The 25,201-nt window shown below is 41.9% G+C and overlaps 2 protein-coding genes across 4 annotated transcripts; both read right to left on the bottom strand.

The window, feature by feature from the left end:
* Positions 1–8: 8 nt before the first annotated feature.
* mmp28 (matrix metallopeptidase 28) lies at positions 9–15,997 on the bottom strand. 2 transcript variants are annotated; one of them, XM_086035004.1, is made up of 8 exons: positions 15,772–15,997; positions 14,191–14,267; positions 12,799–12,998; positions 6,384–6,605; positions 5,145–5,390; positions 2,410–2,562; positions 859–1,026; positions 9–761 (listed from the first exon to the last, which is right to left on the bottom strand). In XM_086035004.1, the coding sequence occupies exons 1-8, from the start codon at positions 15,877–15,879 to the stop codon at positions 367–369; spliced, it is 1,569 nt and encodes a 522-aa protein (XP_085891130.1). In that variant the 5' UTR covers positions 15,880–15,997; the 3' UTR covers positions 9–366. The 2 variants fall into 2 exon arrangements, with proteins under 2 accessions (XP_085891130.1, XP_085891131.1); XM_086035005.1 differs by having other exon boundaries at positions 6,384–6,602.
* A 317-nt stretch (positions 15,998–16,314) lies between these two features.
* Positions 16,315–24,465, bottom strand: taf15 (TAF15 RNA polymerase II, TATA box binding protein (TBP)-associated factor). Of its 2 annotated transcripts, XM_086035007.1 has the most exons (16): positions 24,316–24,465; positions 23,638–23,671; positions 23,520–23,553; positions 23,347–23,437; positions 23,184–23,256; positions 22,944–23,056; positions 22,653–22,863; positions 19,767–19,801; positions 19,211–19,243; positions 18,947–19,056; positions 18,662–18,791; positions 17,689–17,784; positions 17,547–17,616; positions 17,374–17,459; positions 17,144–17,279; positions 16,315–16,686 (listed from the first exon to the last, which is right to left on the bottom strand). In XM_086035007.1, exons 1-16 carry the CDS (start codon positions 24,323–24,325, stop codon positions 16,647–16,649), a joined length of 1,302 nt encoding a protein of 433 aa, XP_085891133.1. In that variant the 5' UTR covers positions 24,326–24,465; the 3' UTR covers positions 16,315–16,646. The 2 variants fall into 2 exon arrangements, with proteins under 2 accessions (XP_085891133.1, XP_085891134.1); XM_086035008.1 differs by lacking the exon at positions 19,767–19,801.
* Between the last annotated feature and the right edge of the window lie 736 nt (positions 24,466–25,201).

The raw sequence follows: 25,201 nt of genomic DNA, 5'->3' as shown, positions 1-25,201 counted from the left end.
ACATGGCAACAATTGTGCATCTTTATAAAGTAATTAATTTCTCTATTTAAGTATTGTGTGTCATTTTGAAGAAATGTAAACTAAGGTTGTTTTCTTCCTGAAGTCTTTTCATGTACACGGGATCCTCAGTGTACGACAGAGTGCCACACGTAAATAGAGTATTTCACTAACCTATGCTATCGCAGCAGTAAAGTCATAATTGCATTAAACGTGTATGAAAAAAAAATACTTTTAGGCCATAAATATAAAACAATCAATTGGACAAGCGGTAAGAATGGTAGTAGGTGAGCATGCCTTTTTGTGCTTCACAACCTCCAGATGTCCCAGAAAATAAAAAGAAGCACCGATTAGCGCTCCCTCTGCTGGTCAAAGAATGTCATTGCTCCGAAGAGCTTCACGACAACCAATCCAACTGAGCTCTTTGGCCCACTGGCCCACTCTGGTGACTCGCACTTTTACTGGGTCAAACCTCCAGAAGTGGCGCTCCCTGAAAAGGTAAAGGCGCCCGTCCGGACGGCTCAGCGCCCCATTGGTACCCTGCGGCACACCAGTCCAGTCTTTAATCTTACGGGGGTAGTAGGCCTCTCGGCTCAAGGTTTGCAGGTTGAGGACAAAGTAGCGGGAGCCCTTAAGCAGTACCATGTGACCCAGCGGGGCGTAGAAGAAGGCGCAGTCCGGGTGGCGAGGTAGGCCCACATCAGTACTTTGCCGGGGGAAGCCTGTGTCAAGTACTTGGCCCGTGTAGCGCCACATACGATTCCCTGACGGAAAGATAACACGCACTGCATCCAAGCACGCCTAACAGCCACAGTAACATCTCACCTGCATCATTTAAAAAAAAAAAAAGAGAAAGCGTACCTTTAAAGAAGTACCACTTAGCGTCCAGAGGCGAGAAGGCAGCCGCCTCGATGGCCGCCGGGAGGTCAACCCAACGCTGACGGAGAGGCAGCGGGCCGCTCACGCGCCCCTCAGCCGACACACTCCAGTACAGGCTGCCTCGGAACACCAGCACTGTCCCGTTCGGCTCTGGATTCAACACAATAGCAACACTTAAGAAAAAAAACTGGGAATGGCAGCTGCCTCCAGTGACCCTGAACAGAAAAATAAACTCACAAAACGTACTTATGCTCATTTCTTTGACAATATACTACGAAAGTAGTGTGTGTTTCAGTAGTGTGTGAGCGTTTCAGTTGTGAGCGTGAGCTAATGCTGAATTATGTCCATGACGGCCTCTCATTTTTTTGTGTCACTAACGCTGTAGTAGAATCAGAATCACAGTAAACATTTTTTAATGAAAAACACTTTAAGCCTTGAATATAAAAAAGCAAAGTAGAAAACAGTAAGTACAGTGGTAACTAGTGTATCTTCTTGTCTTGTCATATCGTCACTCTCTTTAAAGTGGAAGTCAACCCAAACATTTTTTCAAGAATATGTTCTGTTCAGGCCCACTAGTTGAAACAAGGCATTCTGAAAAATATTGCGTTTGTGGAATAAGAGTTAATCCACCCGTTTTTAGACCTCTCCGGGGGCGGCCATTTTGTCACTTCTGTCGACTGAAAATGACATCACAAATGCTCAAAAAATATGTTTGGGTTGACTTCCACTTTAAAATAATGGCCAAAGTCTTTTTTTTTTTCAGAAAACACAATAAGCTAAACCACATTCTGATTATCTTATATGTATCGATAATATCATTTCAGGCATAGAATTGAACAATCTGTTTAACTAAGGATGTAGTCAATTTTAGCAGAGGTGGCTAGCATCCTCAGGAGATTTGAAGAGGCTGACGACATAACAAAACCACTGTAATTAGCATTTTTTTAGGCCTGTGTGATTTAAAAAATTGTCACTAAATAGTGTTCCCAGCAGAGGGCGCACATTACAAAAAAAAAAAAAAAATTCCAAGTTGGAGCTTTGAGTAAAACATGAATCAAAACAGAATGCAATAACTTGCCAATCCTTTTCAACCAAGTTGAATGTACAACAAAGACAAGATTGTTAATGTTCAAATGTTTTGAGCATTCCTCAAATTTCCCAGTCTTTTGTTGCTTCTGTCCCCGATTTTTGGCACATATTACAGACATCAAAGTCAAAATGAGAGAAAATGTGCAAACAAAACAAGAACAGCAACATTCATCAGTTTGAATATTACATATCTTTCCTTTGTCGGGTATTCAATTGAATAAAGATTTAGTATTTGCATATCATTTTATTCTGCTTTTATTTACATTTCACACCACAATTCACTGGAATTGGGATTGGTCACTGAAATAGTTCAAATGTATTACACTGATAAGAATTACAATAAGACCATATAACTTAAGTCAATGTACTTTATGAGTTTTCCCATTAAAATCATGCGGCAAACGGACAAATGACAATGGCGTCTCATTGCCGGTCATGACTCACCCACAGTGATGGCATCAAACACACCAGACTGGCAGTAGGGAGGCAGACCGCTGCTCTCGTCGGACATGCGGACGTCCATGAACTCCCACTCCTGCAGCGCGGCGTGCAGCGCCTCACCCGGCAGTCGCACGAGCCGATCACCTGCCGGCTTACCTGAAACGTGGCGTGAAAAAAGGACAAAAAGGCATCAAAAGCGGGGAAATCGGCACGGGTGCTGACAATCTGCTGACTACAGGAGGGACAAACATGTGACATCATATTAGCGCATTCAATAGGTTAGAGGTGTCCCACAATTGATTAGTTTTTCTTCCAACATTTACATACTAACAACTAGTGATGGACAAAATGAAGCTTCATGAAACACTTGATCATTTTTGACTCCTCGAGATGGCACTCTTGGTTTGAAGATGGAGTGAAAATGTAATACAGTACATTTCAAATTCACCCAAGAGCACCCTCTAGTGCACCCAGATTGACAGTATGCCCACCCAGTCAGATTAAGCAAAAATATATATACTTTAAAATTTTTAGTAAATTATGAAATTATTTTTGAATGAGTTGTTTTGTTGTGTTTTTGTATTTTATTGAATATTAACCCTTTCATGCAAAGTGGTCACTACAGTAGACGGCTATTTAAAAGTTGCTTTCGCCTATATGAATTAAAATTAATAAAAAGTATATTTATATTTTAAATAATAACATTAAATCATAATTAATGCATGAAAGGGTTTAAAATATTTTTAAAATTTTAGATTAATTAATATAGGCGAAAGAAACTTTTAAATAGCTGTCCACTGTAGTGACCACTATGCATGAAAGGGTTAACAATGGCATAATTATGGTTGTCTAAGGAAGATCTGAACTTTGTCATTTTATTTGACTATACGATGTGTCGGGATAGGAGCATTGTGCTTAGTGAGAGAAATATTCAGGCCCACCCATTAGCCACGTTCTGGCTCCGCCCCTGATCTAGAGGCGTAAAAAATATCTCAAGTGCTCCATAAAACTTCATTTTCACGACCAATAACTAATTTACATACATTTTAGCAAGACAACTGCGTATCTGTGGTCTGCTGATAGCTTGTCACCCACCACACCTCCATTTTTTTTTTGGTGCCAATTTTCAGTGCCGGTTGTGATTTTTCACTGATGTTGTTCACCAAAGCATGAATAAAAAGTGCCAACAAAACATTGTCTTATAAGGACAGCGATTCTCAGTACTGCACACCTCCTCCGTGTTTTTTCTTTTTTTTACTCTGTGCAATCGGGAGGTCAGCAACACACACACACACACACACACGTCGTATATTCTCATCGCCTCACATCTGTGTCTCATTACTACTCATACGCACACGCACGCATTTACACACACATAGCTGGAAGCAGCTGTAACATGTCCACAGCTGTGCTTCGCGTCCTTGTCAGTTTACATGAGCATGGAAGCAGCGACAGTGCGCACACGTGACACCATGCACTCACTATTAAAGGAAAATCAACTTGATGCGTTTTGGGAGGAAAACAAAAGGTATCAACTGGATTGCACCTGAACACAAATTTAACAACACACGCCCGGATGAACTGTTTAGGCACTTCGAGGAAAGATGCAAGATGGCTTGTTTTAAATAACAGTGGGAAGAAAACAACAATTTCACCTCACCAGGAGGTTGTTTTGTGTGTTGCGTGAGTGGAATAAACAAGAGTGAACATGTTCACACGTCACAATAGCTGAAAGGCAGCATGTCATAAAATTGCGGTTTTAACTGCGCACAAACTGTCAGGTGGCATGACCACTAGCATTTTAGGAGGCAGACATCAGGATGTCCACTTGTCTCTTGTTTTACCCTCCACTTTAACCGTTTGGGAACTGGTGGCTCCTCGATGCGACTGCATTAAATGAGCCAAAGGAAACGTCCATATTGTGTAATATGACTATTGACTATATGACTATTGACTATTAAATTTGTTGAATTGTAAAGGGACTTTATAGACACCCCTATGTCAGAGAAAACTACTGTAATCGAATTACTGAATTCTATCCAATGTTTTTATATAGGACCATTTCACAACACAAGTTATCTTTATAGGGAAGTCAACTCAAAAACATATTTTTTTCAAGAATATGTTCCCAGCAGGCCCACTAGTTGAAACAAGGAAAATACGATTGATATGAGTTAAGTAGCAAAATCCACCCATTTTTAGCCATCTCGGGGGGGGGGCAGCCATTTTGTCACTTCTGTCGACTGAAGATGACATCACAGTTACTCAGGGGCTCAATGATGTCATGGTATATCAAAGCAGTGGATTTACACTGCGTGTATAGGCAACGCTCACTTTTGCTCACTTGAAAAGTGTTCGGGTGGCTTCAAGCAAAGGGTGATCCGTCCCGAGTTGTTTAACACATCTAGAAAGCTGCAATTCTGAACTTTTGTCTGACATTCATCTTTTGATCTAAAACCTAAATGTCTCCTAGTACACAAGAAAAAATTGACCTTGCTGTTCCAATACTTTTGGAGGGCACACACACAGTATAGATGAACAAAGCAGGAAATAAATAACCCGTTTTGGCCTGGTTAAGTGAAATGGGATTGAAATTCCCCTGGCTGGCAAACGTTGTCCACCTAGACAACGCATGCAACATTTTCCAGAGAGCCGAAGGACAAAGACAAACGATGTGTTTGTTGTTGTAATCTTCGCATACACTGACGGCGCACCCAAAGTGTGAAACGTCATCTCACCGTACAGCTGCTGCACGGCCAGGATGTCGTCCCAGCTCATGACCAGACTGCGGCCCAGCTTCCTGTAGTACGGCGACATGAGAGCGTGACGCACCGGCGAGTGCTCCAGACCCAGAGTGTGTCCGATCTCGTGGGCCATCACCATGAACAGATTATGGCCCTTATGCCCGTTGAGGGTCCACCTCTCGGCCTTGTCAAAATGGGCCTCCCCTCGGCGGGGCAGGAAGGCGTGAGCCAGGGTTCCCCCTGAAAGGCAAAGAAACAACACGACGAGGTCACGTTTCCTTAGCTTATTCCATTTTACGTTGTCCAAATTGCACGCTGATTTTTTTCATTGCCATCGCAAAGAGCAAGAAGAGCTTTTCCAACTCTCTCTAGCGGTGGCAGGTGCCAATTGTAAATTAATGAAATTGTAAAATATAAAATATAATTGCGCAGAAGGTGTTTTGCAAAATCAGTTTATATATTGCCTTTTTTTTTTTTTTTAAAGCGCATTTCTTTGTTTTGTCTGAATTAGCTCTGGATCAAGTTGAATGCAAAAGGGAGCGCTGCATAGATTTTCAAAAAGTTAGTAGCCAAAGAACCATATACTGGGAAATGTAACCTGTGGAAAAAAAACTGGCGCATTGAAAGAAATCTGACATCCTGTCAGGAAAGGTAACATTTAGAAGCTCTCTTTTAACTATTCTCGTTCTCACGTTTTAAAGTTGTTCTATCCGTTGGGCTTCAAAAATAAAATAGTTCATTTTCTTTGGACCAATAAGAGTGAAACGGGATCTTTTATTCAGGCACTGTGATGTCTTGCAAGCTTCGGTAAGCTTTTTGGTCTCTTGACACTTTGAGAAGAAGGTCACCTCCTTTTTATTTTTCTAAGGATAAATTACAGATTATGAGGGTATGCAAATTCAAATATTAGAGCGTTAAAGCACACAAACGGATTGGTATTATTTCATTCCCTCACCTAGTGAGAATCGATGAGAATGGATAAGGAGTAATACTTTTCTCATGTGCATGCTGGTTGGGAATCACTGGACTAGTGCGTGCTCATGCTGAGGTCAATTTGACTTTGGTTCTATATTTGCGGCAAATGTTAAGTGCCGTGAGATAACATTTGATGTGAACACAAGTAAAACTGACGATTCGGTACAAAATCAAAATTCAGAGGTACAGTAAATAACATCCACTGAGGAGCTTCCAATATTTAGCAATTATTAGAAGGAAATTGACTTTGTCCCAGACCTGGCCCGTCGAAGGCGTTGCCGGCTCCATCGTTGTGGTCGCCCTCATAAAAGGCCAGCCGGATGTCCGCGGGCCCTTCGGGGGCCTCCTGGAACACCAGGCCTGACACGTTGCTCCACAGCTGGAAAGCGGCGCTCACTGCCAGTCGCACTGAGCCCAGAGATAGGTGGCTGGGCCAGTTCACTATCTGGTAGGCCAGGTGATGATTGTACCACTTGTCTGCTACACAGAACAAACACACACACACACATGAGAAATGCAAGTACTGTATCAACCATATTTTTTTATAAGAATATATTCTATGCAGGCCCACTAGTTGAAACATAGCATCATTCTGATTACTATTGTGTTTGTGGAATATGAGATAAGCAGCAAAATCCACCCGTTTTATCCATCTCAGGGCGTGGCCATTTTGTCACTTTTGTCGACTGAAAATGACATCACAACTGCGCAGGGCTCAGATAACGACCAATGACGGCTCAGCTACAGAAAACAGGTGAGTGGTGATTGGTCGTTATCCGAGCCCTGAGGGTGTGTGATGTCATTTTCGGTCGACACAAGTGACAAAATGGCCGCCCCCCCTGAGATGACTAAAAACGGGGAGATTTTGCTGCTTAACTCCTATTTCGTATTAATCATATTGCCTTGTTTCAACTAGTGGGCCTGCATAGAACATATTCTTGAAAAAACTATGTTTGGATTGACTTTCCTTTTAAAGATGTATTTTAGACATGAATATACATCAACGCAAAAGTCCATCTACTTCAACCATAACATCAAACAATAATTATGTTTGGAAAATTACTTTATCCGGAGCTTTGTTTCTCTGCTGTTATTGTAAATTATCTTAAAGAGGAAATGGAACCCCCAAATTTTCTTTACAATATTATGTTGCCCCACTAGTCTAAACACGGCATTCTGAGTGATATTATGTTTGTGGAATATGAGTTAAGCAGCAAAATCCACCCGTTTTAGCCATCTCAGGGGGCGGCCATTTTGTCACTTCTGTCGACTGAAAATGACATCACAACAGCTCAGATAACGACCAATCACGGCTCAGCTTCAGAAAACAGGTGAGCCGTGATTGGTCGTTACCTGAGCGACTGTGATGTCATTATCAGTCGACAGACGTGACAAAATGGCCTCCCCCTGAGATGGCTAAAACAGGTGGATTTTGCTGTTTTAACTCATAATCCACAAACGCAATATTAATCAGAATTCTGTTTAGTCTAGTGGAGGGACATATTATTGTAAAGTAAATTTGGGGGTTTACTTCGACTTTAATGTTTACTCTTAATATCATCTGGACTTTTGACTTGACTTGGACTCAGACCTTTGTTCCTCGAACATGATAAAGGTGGACTTGACTACAGCCCTGCTAAATATGATTCTCTTCTTTCCATTTGTACAACGGTAGACTGTATTCACATCTCGTAATTCCATCTACTACTTTACAAATTGCCAAGTACTGCTTGCCGGCTTGTCTTTGATTTTTACAGCTCACGCATACCGTAAGTGCACGTGGTCATAAACATACCAAACACTGATTGTGGATATACAGAGGAGGAAATGCAGTGCATTCAAGATGCTCTTTCATTTAAACAAGTAACCCTGGAGTGTACACACAGGAATACACAACGTGGCAATCTGCAACCAGAGCAAACACACAAATGCAACCAGGCATGCAGTGCACATCCACAGCACACAGACACAGCGGCTACATGACAGGAAATAATCTTTAGATACGCAGGCAAAACTTTTGGGCCATCCAGCATACATCTTGCAGACGGTAAGCAAGGAACTGATTGACCCTTTAAAAAAAAAAAAAATGACTTGAAGTATCTCAACTCCAGGCTGATGTGAATGTGGCTCTGCATCAGAGCGGGTTCTGGCGCTTGCCAAGCTGGATGGCTGCATGACGTAATGTCGGACCTAGTATGGATAAACACAGGGTGGTGGAGGCTGATATTAAAAATGACCTCATTCAAGTACTGGCAGACTTCAAGTACACGGCAACCAAAAGGCGCCAACAAATTCTCATTGACATTTAATGCAGGTTTGCCCTTTTGAGTAAAAGGATCGCATTCAAAAGGAATGGTGAAGTGTGGCATGCTAGCATCCTGAGCGACTTCATTTGTATCTGTCACCTATCCTTTTTCTATCGTGCATGTCCTGTGAGCCTATCGAGATGTTTTGAGGAAAACACTTAAAGCCGAAGTCAACCCAAACATATTTTTTTAAGAATATTTTCTATGCAGGCCCACAGCTGAAAAAGGGCATTATGATTAATATGAAATAGGAAATTAAGCAGCAAAATGCACCCGTTTTTAGCCATCTCAGAGGGAGGCCATTTTGTCAATTCTGTCGACTGAAAATGACATCACAAATGCTCAGGGCTCAGGTAACGACCAATCACGGCTCACCTGTTTTCTGAAGATGAGCCGTGATTGGTCGTTACCTCAGCCCTGAGCAGTTGTGATGTCATTTTCAGTGACAAAATGGCCGCCCCTAGAGATGGCTGCTGGATTTTGTTGCTTATCTCATATTCCACAAACACAATATTAATCAGATTGCCGTGTTTCAACTCGTGGGCCTGCTGGGAACACGTTCTTGAAAAAAATATATGTTTGGGTTGACTTCCGCTTTCAAAGCTCACCCCATATGGATACTTAATTTCAGTTGGATGTTGGAGATGAGAAAATATTTCATTTTAAAAGTGACAGAAACACGAAGTAAATATTTACTCTCAAAAGGTGTCACACGAGTGCTGCATGACAAAGAAAAAAACAAGAGATGGTCATCTTTCTGACAAAATATGGAACAACACCGTATTGGTTTCCTAAAGAACAAAAATAGCAAGCAACCAAGCGAAAGAAAAAGGGGGCAAGGGGGAAAAGTACAGTACGTATGATTTGAGTCCAGGCGCCTTCTGTCCCACTGCTCCATAGTAGGAGGTCCCTGCGGACGGCTGAGAGGCCAGGAAGTCAGATACACACGACATTCCTCCACTTCCCTTATGGAAGCAATTGCAATGATGCCCAGTGTAGCGGCGGTGTTGTTATCTCAGGCATTTGGGGAAGTGACTCCGATGAGCAGATAACAGAAGTTATCGTTTGTGTACAAGCTGACATGCTAACTGGTGCTGAGGACAACAGTTGACACGTGTGAACTTAACGTACTTAACTTAGTGGAAAGTGGATGAGAAAAAGCACACAAGGAGAAACGCTGTACTGAGAATATTTGCATTTATGGGCTGTTAACCCCAAATTAAACTCACTGTTATTTGGCTTTAGACTCTATAAAAAAAAATGTACATAGGTTTTGTAACTGAGCTAAGACATTTATACTTAATAACATTTCAATCCATTCAGGTCAAATGGTGTGAAATTCCCCTTGGGAGATGTGCGTGACAAAGACAAGACAAAGGTTATAGGTGTTGAGGTCATGGCACCTGTGAAAACTATAGTCTCACACACACATACACTTCTCACTCTCGTAGCACTTATCTAGGACGTGGGTGGTGGAATGTCAGCTCTGTAAATATTAGTGGGAACGTCCAGCACGGCACAGCGCACAAGTCAAGGTTTGTTTTGCTACTTGTTCAGAAGCGGTAGCAGCAATGAAATCATTGCCATTGAAAGTGAAAAGACAGACTCAAATTTGCATTTTGCCACAGCTCGTAGGCGTATTTAAGAGGCAATGTAGTACAGTATTTCAAAAAAGAAATATGACCAAAATGTCATTGGGATGCTGTAAGAGCAACTCATGTTTGACTAGTAAAACTAAATGTTATACCATTCGCAATTGCTAGTATCGACGCTACCGGGTATCAGTGTGTCACCCGATCTTATTTCAAGGTATCGATACTGGCGACATCGGCGGTGCACGGGCCCACCCAGATTGGCAGACTGCCCACCCAGTGAGATTCACGAAAAAAATATATCATCTTAAATTTTTAGTAACTTATTATTACATTTTTGAATTTGTGTTTCGTTGTTTTTTTTTTTATTTTATTTTATTAAATGGCGTAATTGTTGTTGTCCAAGGAATGTCTGAACTTCATATTATTCAATTTGTCATTTTATTTGAATATAAGATGCGTCGTGATGAGAGGATTCTGCTCAGAAATATTCAGGCCCACCCAGATTTTTCCGGGCCCGCCCATTAGCCACGTTGTGGCTCCGCCCCTGCTCACTTGAAGCAAAATACATCAATATATCAAGGGCCCATTCGACAGACGTTCAATCTCTCGCTGGTAAATTCTCTCACATGCACCATGAAGAGTGCGTTTCTTCCACGCGTGCAGGCTGTGAGTCATCACAAGTCATCATGGCATGTGTGGCCACAGAGACAGTTCAGTGAGTTGAGGATGTGTTTGCCAGATGGAACATGTCAGGTACCAACATGAAGAGGCAGCGGCACACATCGGCCCGTCAGTGCATTCCCGGAACATGAGCCAACTCTTTATGTGACACTGAGGAATGCGCGACTTGGCCCATCACAAGGCTGCAGGAACGAGCGGAGAGAAACCGCTGGTCTCCACGGCAACCACACTCAAGGGCACTCTCAGAGGGGATGTCAGGAAAGACAACGAGGGCATGAACACTCCAACCCATTTTCATGAGATATTATTAGGAAGTTGCACGGAAAGTAACACACTGAAGTATATTTGGAAAACGTTTCGATTGTTTTTTTTTTTAAAAAATACTATGAACAATTCATCACCACAATTTTTACAGCAAATCACAATATAAGAATACTTTTTCTAATATTGAATAAAAAACATGGCCAACCTTTTTTTTTTGTCAGAAAATATGAAAAAAAAAAAAGCTACAGCAAATACTGATTAATAATTTCAATTCAGTTGTCTATTTTAATTAATTTATTTATTTGGTCAAAATATGACTTAGGCCATTCTTTTAAAGTGTAAGTAAACCCAAACATATTTTTTTCAAAAATATGTTCTATGCAGGCCCACTAGTTGAAACAAAGCAACATGATTAATATGAAATATGAGTTAAGCAGCTAAATCCACCCGTTTTTAGCCATCACAGGGAGCGGCCATTTTGTCACTTCTGACACACGGCTCACCTGTTTTCTGAAGCTGAGCTATGATTGGTCGTTATCTGAGCCCTGTCAAACCAAACCAAACATATTTTTTGAGCATTTGTGATGTCATTTCGAGTCGACAGAAGTGGCAAAATGGCCTCCTCCCCCCTTAGCTAGCTAAAAACGGGTGGATTTTGTGGCTTAACTCATATTCCACAAACACAATATTAATCAGAATGCTGTGTTTTAACTACTGGGCCTGCGTAGACCATATTCTTTCTAAAGATATGTTTAGGTTGACTTCCGCTTTAAGAGGGTGACGAGATCATACTTGAATATTGAGTAAGACATCCGATACAAGTAAGACATCCTATATAGTACAAATTGGTATTATTTTAATGATTATATTCTAATTGGTTCTCTGCAGTTGAGTAAATAAACAGCCCCATTCTTTGTTTGTGAAAACAAAGTGTGTATACAATTTCATACATACGTGTAATGTCGTTATAAGATCATGTTATCATTAATACAATATCATGTTGCTTATAAAAGTGGCAAATGGAACTCCATATTACATATTAAATTGTGTAAATCAGCTTCGTGGAGATAAAAAACAACAACATTGACCCTGGCTTTAATGTACTGTATGAACGCCTGTGTAGAGTAAGGAAAGAAAGAAGTTCTAATATTGGGGAGTGCAATCAAAGCAGGGGAGTGCAATCATCACAAATGTTGTTTAAAGTGCTCTAAACTAGCAACAGAGGACTTCATTATTTCACAGCGTCTGCAAGAAATTTGGCATTTTAGGGCCGTTCCTAACTGCCACTAAACACGGCAGTGTTTAGCCACATTAAATTGCACTGACCTTTCCAGCCATAAATGCTTTTGCAGCTGTGCTTGAAGCAGAACATTAGGATATTACCCTAAAGGCCTGTCTACAATTTACAAAAGCATTCAGGAGGAAAATAAAAGTTTTGTAACAAGCAGAGAACCCCTGGAAAACTGCTTGAAAACGTGATGGGTTTGTGGATCCCCTTTTCATGTGTCACTAATGTAAGTATGATTTTTTTTTTTTTTTTGGGACCATAATCTCCAGGATTTTACCCCTGAAAAGACGCTTAGAATCATTGACAACAAGACAAAGAATCTGACATACTAACAAAGGCAACATGAGACACTGGACCATGTTAAATTACAAACCTCAGCTCTGTTAAGTGATTTTAGTTCACAAAGGTGGAGCCGCCCTGTTAAATACTAAGTGAGCGCTCCAGCACACAGCACCCACGCCACACATTACAGCCTCCTCGCCAGGACAAAGATGGCCCCCGTCTATGGCGTACATTTGAAAATAAACAAAACACGCAACCTTTTACTGCAGAGCGCTTCCTGCGGCGCCACGGCGGTCCAGCTGCGGAACTCCTTGCCGTGAAGATGACGTTTACCCTCTGGGCCCACACCTGCTGGCTGCCCTTGTCCGACACGCCACAGCGCGGCTCGGCCATCTGCCTCAGGGTGGCGCTGTCTAATTCACCTGTCACGGGTAGGCGAGACAACCGCTGGAACTCCCTAAGAAGAGAAGAGGGCAAATGTTTGCATAATGCCGCATTCCTCACACACATTTTTGAGATGTATTGGGGATAGAACAGTAGACTCGACAGTTCGGGGAATCAGGGTTTGAATCTCAGCTTCCGCCTTCCAGAGTGGAGTTTACATGTTTAAACGTGTGTGGAACGTTGATTGACGAGTTTGAATCGTCCAATTGGGTGGATGTGAGTGTTGAGGATTTGTTTTAATTTACTTCTTTATTTAGAGAGGAAGTCAACCCCCCATAAAAACTTTACAAGAATATGTTCTATGCAGGCCCAGTACTCTAAACATTGCATTGTGATTAATACTGCGTTTGTGGAAGAGCCCAACATATTTTTTTCAACATTATGTTCTATGCTGGCCCACTAGTTGAAACAAGGCAATATGATTAATACGAAATATGAGTTAAGGAGCAAAATGCACCCGTTTTTAGCCATCTCCGGGGGCGGCCATTTTGTCACTTCTGTCGACCGAAAATGACATCAGTGTCTCAGGGCTCAGCTAACGACCAATCATGGATCACCTGTTTTCTGAAGCTGAACTATGATTGGTAGCTAGCTGAGCACTGAGCACCTGTGATGTCATTTTCAGTCGTCAGGTCTGACAAAATGGCTGCCCCCGGAGATGGCTAAAAACAGGTGAATTTTGTTGCTTATCTCAAATATTCCACAAACACAATATTAATCAGAATGCCGAGTTTCAACTAGTGGGCCTGCATAGAACATATTCTTAAAAAAATGTTTGGGCTGACTTCCGCTTTAATGATTTCACTAACAAAATGGGCGCATGCAGAGATTCAAGTTTAATAAACCGTGAAACTAATGAGAAAATGTCCATCCATCCAAACATCAGCTGCATAGTTTTGACAAACTGGGCCTCAGTCTAAGCCTACCTGTGAGAATGTTCAATCTTTTTCCATTACTGTACAAGCAAGCGTGCCGGCCAGAAGGCGAGCTTGAGGTTCCTCAAATTCCTGGATGGTTCAGGGAAGGTTCAGGAGAGGTTTGCCGTTTAGAGGAGAGTGAGGGTATGGTTTTAAAGACCTTGGGGGCCTTTTACCACGACAAGCCTCCACCCACCAATTAACACAGGGTACCACTTGGCTCTCACCGCCGCAGATAAATCTGTCACATTACATCATGATTGTACGGCTGTGAGATAAGGAACTTACCGGATTGCTGACTGCATCTCAGCCGCATTGTGGAGGAAGTTGTCTTCGTGAAGGTAGCCATATTTTTCCAGAAATGCCTGCAATTGATATAATGGTGATCAAAATAACAAACGCTAATTATTTGGCTAACTTCTAAAACGTTTGTCTTTCAATTACACAACACTATTTCTGGAAAACTGTCGCACAAGTAAACAAAGCAAGAATCGATAAATCCCCCGATATGGGTCAAACATCATGCCTGAAGATAAGGTCATCTGCTTTATGGCGTGAGGCCAGGGCAGTGAGACCACCCATCAGTACTCAATGGCATACCCCCAAACCTTTTGAGTATTGAATCGATCAAGAATGGAAGCATGCAAAGACAATGTACAGTAAATAGTAACTTACATGGTGACAGACAGTTGTGCGTTGCATTTGGCATTATGATTTGTTAATCGCGGTGCTTGTTCAGACACTAGCACAGGCTCTGTGATTACAGGTGTTTAGAAGGTGGAAGGAAAATTAAAATGGAATGGGGGGCAGAAAGGAATGTGCCATATAAATGTCCTTTTGTCTGTCTACGCGCAAAGAATTATGCCACAGGGTATTGTTTAATGGAGGGGAGAAGTAAAGGCAATACATGCAGCAGTATAAAATCACGACAGAGAAAATATAAAGCTCCACAGACACACCCCTGTTGAAATGCCAGGTTTCTGTGATATAAAATGAGAAATAATTTATTTTTAAAAAAACTTTCGCCATTGTGAGCTACAACTTGGTCAACTCAACTGAGTTTTATATTTTTGAGAGGGTTAAGTAAATAAAATAACTGAGGCAATGTGGTTGCGTAAGTGTGCACACCCACCTATAACCGGCTGTGTTTGGATTTAAGACATTTACATTTTAACTCTTGTGAAAGGGGTCAGAACACACCTGCCACCTAATGCCTCTGATTAACGCTAAATACATTTCAGATGTTTCTGAACTATTCCCTGCCTTTTTTTTTTTTTTGCTTTTTAACACAAGTCTCAAAATTTTGTGCAAACACCTAATGCTTGGCTCCAGCTGGACTTAAGGTCCCAGCAGTAAAACGAAAACGAAAAAAATAGCCTAAGCATGATGCTGCCACCATAAAATGCTTCACTATAGTGGGTCTTTTTGAGTTGTGATGGACAATGTGTTTGCATCATACTTTACATACGGAGGAAAAAGGACGAGCAGAGAGCAGATAGATGCAGACACACCATCCAGTAAGGGGAATTAAGTCCGAGAGTAATTTATAAATACTGAAAGACTTGGTTTTTTTTGTTCCTTAACTACGGGCATAAACAAGGCAACAAGAGCATGTGCGTTTCCTGTGTTGAATACGGTTAGGTAATTAAGACCCCAGGAGAGCTCCAACATTGTAAATTGAGTGGTTCAAAATACAAACTAACGTCATACAAATGTCAGCCTTTCAGAAACGATTACATACAAATGTCAGCCTTTCAGAAACGATTACAGACTCCCAACTTTAACCATAGCTCTTTGACTTTTAACTGTTTTTCTCAAAAATACGGTCAACGAGGCAGCGCAGAAGTTATGTCAACAGTTAGCGGGTACCTCTGGGTCAAGAAGCGGAGATCCGCAGGCAGTGCGCACGCTAATCAAACAGGTCGCAGCCAAGATCCAAGCGGGCTTCACGTTGCTAGAAGCCCGGTACCGGTTCATCGTGGAGCGGCCACCGTGTTAACACACGGCGCATTACTGGACAACAAGCGGACCTTTCATGACAACAGTGGTTGTTCTAGTGCAACTAGGGAGACAACCGTCTCATGTCCAGCGTCTCCATCCCAGTGAGAAGTGCCTTGAGCAGGCGCCGAGGTAGGCGGGAGACGGTCTTGACAGGTCCGCCCCCTTTCGTTGAAGCCCGCAGTCCTGCACGCGAAGGTGCAGAGAACTTGCGCACGGCTGCTCCCGTTACACAGCTGAGCTTAGCCGACCATTTTATTTGAACAATTGCCACGTAATTGCACTTTCTTGATCCCAAATTATCTTAATATTTGTTTTGGCCAACAAAATACACAATATTGTTTTCAAAATCGGTTTCTTTTCTAAGTTTTCCATTTTCTTCCGAGTACTTGGAAGCAATTAGTACAGAACACAGAAAGATCACAGTTTAATATTTGTTGGGGGAAGAAAAAGAAAAACATTTTATTCCGTTCATACAAAACAATGGTACAAAGTCTACCACACATCTGCACCTAGGACAGAAAATTAAAAGATGTACAAAGAAATAAAACAAATCCGTTTGAGCACACGCCACAGCCAGTGAGTCCTTGTCATAGTACAAACTGCCTCACATATAGATTGAATAATATTCATGACTCGCTGCAGTCTATGAAAAATGGGCACATGTCAAAATGTCTGTTTTATCCAGCTTTCACAAAGCTGTCTATTGACTCTGTGGCTGGAGTGATGTCCATGTGTTCTACACTTTAATATGGCCGCTCTCTTCTGTCATCCCTCCGGTCACCTCTGAAAAACAGATTATAGATTCATGTTTTAAAAAATAAATAAATAAAAAAAGTTGACAAAATAAGTCTGAACAATCACTAATCCAAATACACCCTCATCTTTTTCATACAGACCACTGCTGTCTTTTCTTACAGCTAACAACCGTCATGCTGTGAAGTTTGTACACAACTTTCACCTTCCACACTACAGCAGACGATGATAATGTAAAAATTGCTACTTTTCACATCAAACTTCAACTTGGGGGGGAAGTTGAGACTTTCACTAGGCTTAATGAAGTGAGTGATGCCCTCTGCTGGCACAGGAAAGAGAACCTACACAGATCTCTTACTAATACTCATTCACTTTCATTTTGTTATAGTAAGATTATGACTACTGTTAAACATTAGGTCCCCCCCAAAAAGGTTTTAATCAGAGGAGATGACATTCTGATAGCCAAAGAAATAATAAAAACACCAACCTTCCTCCCATTTTGTACCCCCCTCCATATCCACCACGGTCACCACCATAGCCACCCCGGTCTCCACCACGGAATCCTCCACGGCCGCGGAATCCACCGCCTCTGTCGCCACCATAACCGCCTCTGCCTCCGCGATCTGCAACACAAGTGATTGGTTTCAACTTTGCACGCGCGCATGCTCGCAACCGAGAGCTGATGGCGATTGCGGGGAGGAGAAAGGAATCTGGCACCTCCATATCCTCCTGCATCTCCAGGTTTGGGGGCGCCGCACTTATTGCACTCTTGTCGCCGTGCAAAATTCATGTTGCCGCAGGAGCTGAAGGCAACGCGGAAGACAGGAGGTTATGAGTCAAATCAGAGATGGGCATCAGATGCGCACAGTTGCTGTCCGTTGCAGACAAACCTATTAGGGCAAGGCCAGTCTCCTCCCTTCATGTCAAAGTTGGGACCGCCACCACCGCGTCCTCTGTATCCTGAGCCAATAAAAGGGCAATATTAACACTGAGGGTGAATGTGTGAAATGTTTGTGAACTACCTCTACCGACCTCCTCTTCCACCCCCTCGTCCTCCTCCCCGCTGTGTGAACTCAGCTCTGCGGGTGGCAAATGACACTTTGATGGGTTTGCCATTGAATTCTTTGCCTGAGATGACAAACGGCAGCAGTTAGAAAACACTGAATGATGGGAATACAGTAATCCCCCGTTTATCGCAGTTAATGGGGACCAGAATAGGTGTAAACCTAGTGAGATTGAAGTTTTATTTTAGGGGGGGATTTACGCCTCTAATCCGCCTTTGCAAACCACCCGACATGATTCCTACGCTTATAAATATTTGTTACATAATAAATTTAACTTAAAAAGAAAATACAAACTGAAGAATAAATAGCACGCTGCAGTCTGAGATGAACATGAGCTAAAACCCCGGCTCCGACGATTACGACGGAATGTTAGCTAATAACTACGTTAAAAGTTTTAATTTATATCCTAAAATTGGCTTGCCTTAATTAGAATGTCGTGGTGCATTTTATCCACAATAACATCAACAAGGCCCTTTGGATAAAATGCAATGTGGGATTCTAGTTAAGGTAAGTTATTTTAAGAAAACAAAACTACCAAACACTTTAACATTGTATATGTCGATGTTTTGTCGTCCTTGCCGGGTGGCTGCGTGCGCTCTCCTCACAACTTCCGAACACTGGCTCTCTGAACGGCACATTTGAATAACGTTATGAGTTTCCGAACAGAACTTTGTTCAAAAGTGCTGTTCGTTTGTTAGCGTGGACGAGACTAGCGAGAGGCCGCTGACGCGCCTTTTATGAGTGCCCGCGGGTATATACCAAGCCTCCGAGTCAACTCATCTTTCTGCAATATGGCTGCCGATATGGCTGTTATTTTTCCATTTTTATTTTTTGATGAAAACTTTGAAAACCTGCGATGCACTGAGGCTGCGAAACTCGAACCGCAAAGTGGCGGGGGATTACTGTATTAGCAAATTGGTCCAGAGTGTGAGGTGCCCTACCATCAAACCAGTCAATGGCAGCTTTGGCAGAAGGCGGGTCATCAAAGGACACTGTAGCTTCGCCCTTTGGCCGGCCGGTGGCCTTGTCAGAGTAGAGGTTGATCATTGGCTGACCAGTCTTCTTGTTCACCTGAAAGTGTCAACGGTCAGAATTTCTACTTCCGTTTGCCAGAGTGCTTCGAGCAACAACAAGCCGTTTTGACACGACTCACGCAGCAGTGGGATACATTTGGGGTGGCGAGACGGCAAAAGAAGGTTCGCCAGTGTAAACGACCGACTCAGTACCTTAATAATGCCAATTTGCTTGAAAAAGTCGCCCACTTCCTGAACCGTGGCCTCTTCTCCCAGGCCTTGGACAAAAATGGTGTTGTTGTCAGAGTTGTCCTGATCCCCAGCTGCGGAGAACAATGCAAACCAATTCATCAGTCACCTTCAAACGAGCCAAGATAAGCATCTTTAAGTTAACTATTCTCATTTTGTTCAAAGCAAACTGTCGGGTCTTTTTGAGCTTTGGCTAATGGTGAGTGCAGTCAATATGATCATATTTACCCGAGTCATCCCTTGAGCCGTAGTCTCGAGAGCCTGCAAAACAGGTAAGAGGACGAAGGGCACATGAGCAAGGGATCTTTCACATCGCTGATCTCATTTTACATCAATTCACATCCTAGCAGAATATAACAATATAGAAATTTAAGCAAGTCCATGTTTACAGCTCTGTGTTTGGGGTTTTCATACCATAGATAGGCTCACAGTCACCTTTAGATGAGAAACAGACTCATTCAGGTTTTTTTTTTCTCTCTCCCGTTTTTCTTTAAACCACCAACTTTTCTAGAAAGTTTACCTCTTCATCCCGGGAACACCTGCCATTGTTAATAATACAGCGTTGTCTTCATGCAACCATTACCCATTATTTTACATCTCAGGCCCCATGTCTGTTACCGTATCTGTAGACTAAAGAGAAATCCAAATAACAATAAGTTGAATCCCTTTGCGGTCTTGGCATGAAATTGGTGGCATTCAGAGTTGTTTTATCCCCAGTTTTCCTTTTGTGCTAACAAGTTTTTTTTTTCCTCCCCCACCGACAGTTCTGATGCTCGTCACTTACCACCGAAATTTTTGAAGCCACCACGGTCACCACCTCTGCAGAGGGAAAATTGGAGAATTGATGGCTTTTCCTTTGTCCCAACCGAGAGCTCAAAGCTCCCCTACATCCCACCAGTTTGCACTCCTGCCAGGGTGTGTGACTATGTGGAACGTCTCACACGAGGAGTGATCGTTAGTCTTTGACAATTATCAGTGTACAGGAGACCAGGTAGTTTGGACTCAAGCAGACGTGTGAAGACAGTTACCACACGTCGCTTGGTCACAAGAGTTTAACCAATTTGATACTTGTTGCCGTTTTCCATCCAAAATAAAAATGTAAAAAAAAAAAAAAAAAGAAAATGAAAAGAGATGGTGTTGAAATAGCAAAGTCAGGCAAATTTGTGTTTTAACAAGAAGGGCCAAATTGGTGAGAAGGGCTTGATACGCAATCTTCCACTGAGTGCGGTTTTGACATCCTTTAACTGAGGTCCTTGTTATAGTTCAATCACTGTCAACACCTGTAGTATAAAATGTAGATCCATGTTAACAGAACACACATGTTGGCCATTGTCAAACATACAATAGTTGAATGAAACCTGTTGAATGCGAAGCAGCTGACGACGTCGCTCCAGGTCTAACCGCAGCGTTTCAGCCAAGAGTTCCTTGTTCAAAAGCTACATGATCCTCAGAACACGGACAGACCAAAGTGTTTCACTCACACTTCCTCTCTAGATTTGATGGAACCTTGAAAGGCTTAGTTATTGGCATGTTAACGCTCCTCCTTGGCCACGCGATTATTTGCGCAAATCTCACACCTGCATCCTCGTGTCATGTATTCATGTGACAGTGTTTGCTGACACACAAATCACGTAAAAAATAAAAATAGCAACAAAAATTAAAATCTTAAAACTGTGACCCGGCATAACAAAATGAGTCGGAACTCTCACAGAAGCATTCCAAGATACCAGCTAAAGGTTCAGTATGTCCAACTCTTACCCGTTTCACTGATTCTTATTTTTATGAAATCAACATGTTCAAAAATCGCATTTTGTAAAAAGTACTCAATGAGATAACAGCCATCTCCAACATTTGGGAATCAGTATAAAGCCGACGATTAACTTTTTGCTAATTTCATACTCGTTTTAATAACTCTACATCATTATGAACTAAAAGGAGGCCGGGAATCAGCAGGATTTCCATAAACGATCTTCATGAACTCTAGCATAGCAACAACTCTAAGCTAAACTTCATGATTCCAAAATACTGGCCTCTGATTGAGCTATTGCCGCTCATTCAAGTATTTGCCAGCAAGCTGCATCAACCCGGTAACCCGCCATCGACATGGGCGATATTCCCATTTTCATGAGGTTGAAGTTTTGTCAACGCCGAAGCATGTGCTATCAATATAAAGCATCCTAAAAGAGCCCCAAAATGTGTTTACCTGTGAAAGGTTACTCCCAGTTCCCTTTTAAGAATTGCATGGAGTTGTACACAACCGTATGCAGCACAAAACACCGGCAACCTTGGCTTTTTTGTTTTCTTGCCATCCGCATAAACGGAATTTGCTGACGACTTGGACTCAGCTAGCTTAGCCATCCGCACAAAGCTGAGAAGGGTGGGGGTTGTATTTACACATTTATATACACACACACATATATACATACATACATATATATACATACATATAGATATATATTTTTTTATTAGCAGCGTAGTGCAATGGTTGAACTATAATTGGAAAGTTTTGATTTTTTTTTTTTTTTAAATACCTCATTTCTGAAATATGGGTCACTGTGAGTCATTTTGCTATGCCGGGTCACAAATGATAAATAGTCATTTCTCACATCCCCAATTGCTGACAGTTTACTGCTGATCGGACGCATTTTCTCTAGTTTGGGCACATTTAACCATCTGGACAAAAATAGAACTTGAAACTGTTGACGTCCACTAGGAACCTTGTGCAGAGTCAAAAACTGGTTGGGGCTTCACAGAGATGAGACTGGCAAAAACATCGTTAAAAAAAAAAAAAAAAAAAAAAAAAAAGAGGAAAAAAAATCCATGCTTCTCTAAGAAGAGAGAATTAAGTGTGCATCTTATATTCAAATAAAGCACACAGTGCATATGCCCATTTACCATCAGCTGAAGTTCCTGACTTATCCTCAAGAACATTTGCTTGATAAAATATGAAACATGTTCCACAGATTGTCTTTCATGACAGGCATTATGGCTTATTCCATGTTGATAAAACTCCTATATGAAGCTGTACTGTTGACAATTCTTTCAAACATCCCCATAACACCCCCAACTGGATTAACATTTCCTAAAATGCAGTTATGAATAAGTCAGCAGTTTTGAGTGTGAAGTGACCATTTAACCGTTAGAGGAGTATTGAATACAGAGGGTCTCGGAGTTACGACTGTCCTGACGCAACATTTTTAGGTTATCACATGGCACAAGAAGGCATACACATTTTCCGCCATACTTACCGAGTTTCCATTCGACTGCCTTATATTTGTAGGCTAGAAGTGTTTTTCACACAAAGGACTTTTCAAGGTTATGAATGGCATTTTTCATTTGATTGTCTTATATATATTGACCTAAAGTATTTTTCAAAAAAATTACTACTTGTAATTTTGATTTTAATACAGCGTTAACATAGGTCATTGACAGATTATGTCACGTTCAAACTTGCGTACAAACTGAGTTTACCTCAACATAGGAAGAGAACAGAGTCATTAACCGAGGACCCCCTGTATACAAGTTAAGACTACATTAACAGAACCTCTAGGAATTCAGGTTTTGGGCCTTATATAATGCACGTCCTTGATTTGAAGTTTGATGGATGAAGTTGTGTGCCATGTCACAATACATTCAAATACCTTAGGGGTAGTGGCACTGTGCAACTTACCCCATTCCAGGATGTCCGCCTCTTCCACCACGGTCATAGCCACCACGGTCATAGCCACCACTGCGGTCATAACCGCCACGGTCGTAGCCGCCTCGGTCATAGCCGCCACGGTCATAGCCGCCACGACCACGGCCTCTGTAACCGCCACCTCCACCTTCTGGCCGGTCTCCTTGGTCACGGCCATACCTGCCACCCTGTCCACCACTTTCGCCTATCACATTGGCAGAAAGACAAGTAAGATCTGCTGTTCTTCGTTAACATGACAACATACATATACATTGATTTCGTTACCTTCACTCCATCTTCCATAACTGCCACTGGCTCCACCACCTTGTCCCTGGCCAAAGCTTTCTCCAGTTTGCCCTTGACCACCATATGACGCCTGTTGTCCATATGACTTCTCGCTGTAACATGACACAAATGAGTCGGTTAACAGAGTTTCTATCGTTTCACCTAATGTATAGAGGCATACCAAACAGGAAAACAATCAAAGACTATCTTGTTCAACTTTTGTGTAATTAAAAGGCTCACCCAGATGACTCCTGTCCAAAATTATCATAGGACTGTTGCTGCCCATAGCCTCCCTGAGACTGGCCATATCCCTCTGTCCAAAAAAAAGATTACAAAAATGTCTTTATCATCATTTCTTCTTCAACCACTCAATCCAGTTTTCACACTAATCATTATACAACACCTTGTGTTCCAGCTTGTTGACCACCATAACCACCATAGCTTTGGCCCCCGTAAGAACTTGCACCATTTCCTTGGCCTTGACCAGTATAACTCTGTAACATAAGAGCAAGGACATTAGGTACACAATTGGGGATACATCTAATACCGAATAATCAAGGGATGAATGCAGATTACCTGTCCACCCTGCTGGCCACCATAAGAGCCATAACTGGAAGACAATTATGAGACAATTTAGTATCCTTAAAGATTTGAAACATGAAGGGAATAAATGAATGCATCAATGGAAACTTGCCTCTGTGAGCCACCATGTTGTCCATAACCGGAATCTGGAAGAGCGGAATGTTTTGAGGGGGAAAATGAGTAGTTATTGACTGTAAAAGGAATCCGGCGTTTCAGGTCAAGCAGCGGCTGAGCACGCCTTCCTCACGCTGTTCCGGTGAAAATGGCGGTCAAACTTGGCTACGTCTAATCCTTGGTTTGACGCAGACGTTTTCAAACGGAAAACGAACAAATTGTAACGAACTAAGAATTCGAACCGATGGTGGTTCGCAGAATATGCCCGTTGATATGGCGCGTTACACATTTGTGCGATAATGCATATTCGCATTCAAGTGCGTTGACTTTAAACGGGAGGCAACGGCTGAGTTATAAACAAAGAGACATTCATGCAGACCATCGAGCGCCTCGGGCCAAATAGCTAGCGAGGGACGACATTGCCAGGCCAACTTGGTATCTGGTGGGAATACGCAGGTTGGAAAATCGCAGACGAAACCTAACGTACGAATCGAAGAAGCAAACTAAAAGTGAAGAAACCTACAACTTAAGCCGATGCTGTTCAGCGATACATATTGACAAATCCAACAAGTAGACGGGCCCCACTTTAGGCCTCGCGGTGAGCAAGCGAGTTAGATGAATTGCACACGGAATAAATCAACCCGCATTTCATCAAAACATAAAATGAGCCTCTTACCGGTGGCCATTGTGTTAAAAATCGATGGCGTGGTTCTCCAGAGAATCTATTTTTAAATATATAAAAATCCCCCGGTAAGCATAACACAGCGCCGATCGGTTAAATGCTAGGCCAACCTGCTGCACTTCCCTTATGGACACTCTTCCTCTACCACTTCATCAGGAAGTCAGAAATCTAAATTCCGGTTGTTTTATCGCCACCTACTGTTGAAGAGCGTTAGCGCGGCCCATAGCCCATCGCCCATTTGCACATTAAACACCAGTTTACAGTCTTTATATCAGGGGTAGGGCTGCTCGATTATGACAAAAATATTAATCACGCTTATTTTGGTAATAACGGAAATCACGATTATTCAAACGATCATTCATGTTTTGGTACAAAACAAGAAAATGTTCAAACGTAAAAAAATACAAAGACAAATACATTTCTTTGAAACACTATGTAAGTTCCTTCTGGACCAAACAAAATTGATCAAATTAGTCATTATAAAATAAAAAAAAGGTGCAACTGTATGAATCCAAGTATGATTTCCCTGTATAAACAATTTAAAGGCGTATTAATACTGTTTTTTACGATTATGACAATTTTGTAATCATGGAGTGTAATAATCGTAATTGTAATTTCATTTAAATTAATTGCATAGCCCTATTCAGGGGTTATCAAACTAAGTTTTTACAAGGACCTCTTCCGAACGACAACTAAAAATATCAATCAGCATGTGTATCTCTACATGCCACAGTAATGTTTATCTTTAGAATTATTCCAACGTCAGTATTCAATTCATTTCATAAAATGTGTCCAAAGCCACGGCCCCGGCCTGCATGGGGCCCTAAGCAAAATTTCATTTTGGGCACTCGGTATAGGCCAATATTGATTATTGATCATT

This window comes from Filicampus tigris, chromosome 7, assembly GCF_054856515.1.
Source record: "Filicampus tigris isolate MCC_2025a chromosome 7, RoL_Ftig_1.0, whole genome shotgun sequence".
Taxonomy (NCBI): Eukaryota; Metazoa; Chordata; class Actinopteri; order Syngnathiformes; family Syngnathidae; genus Filicampus; species Filicampus tigris.
The sequence above is the reverse complement of the archived record's forward strand: the minus strand, read 5'-3'. Positions and strand labels throughout refer to the sequence as shown.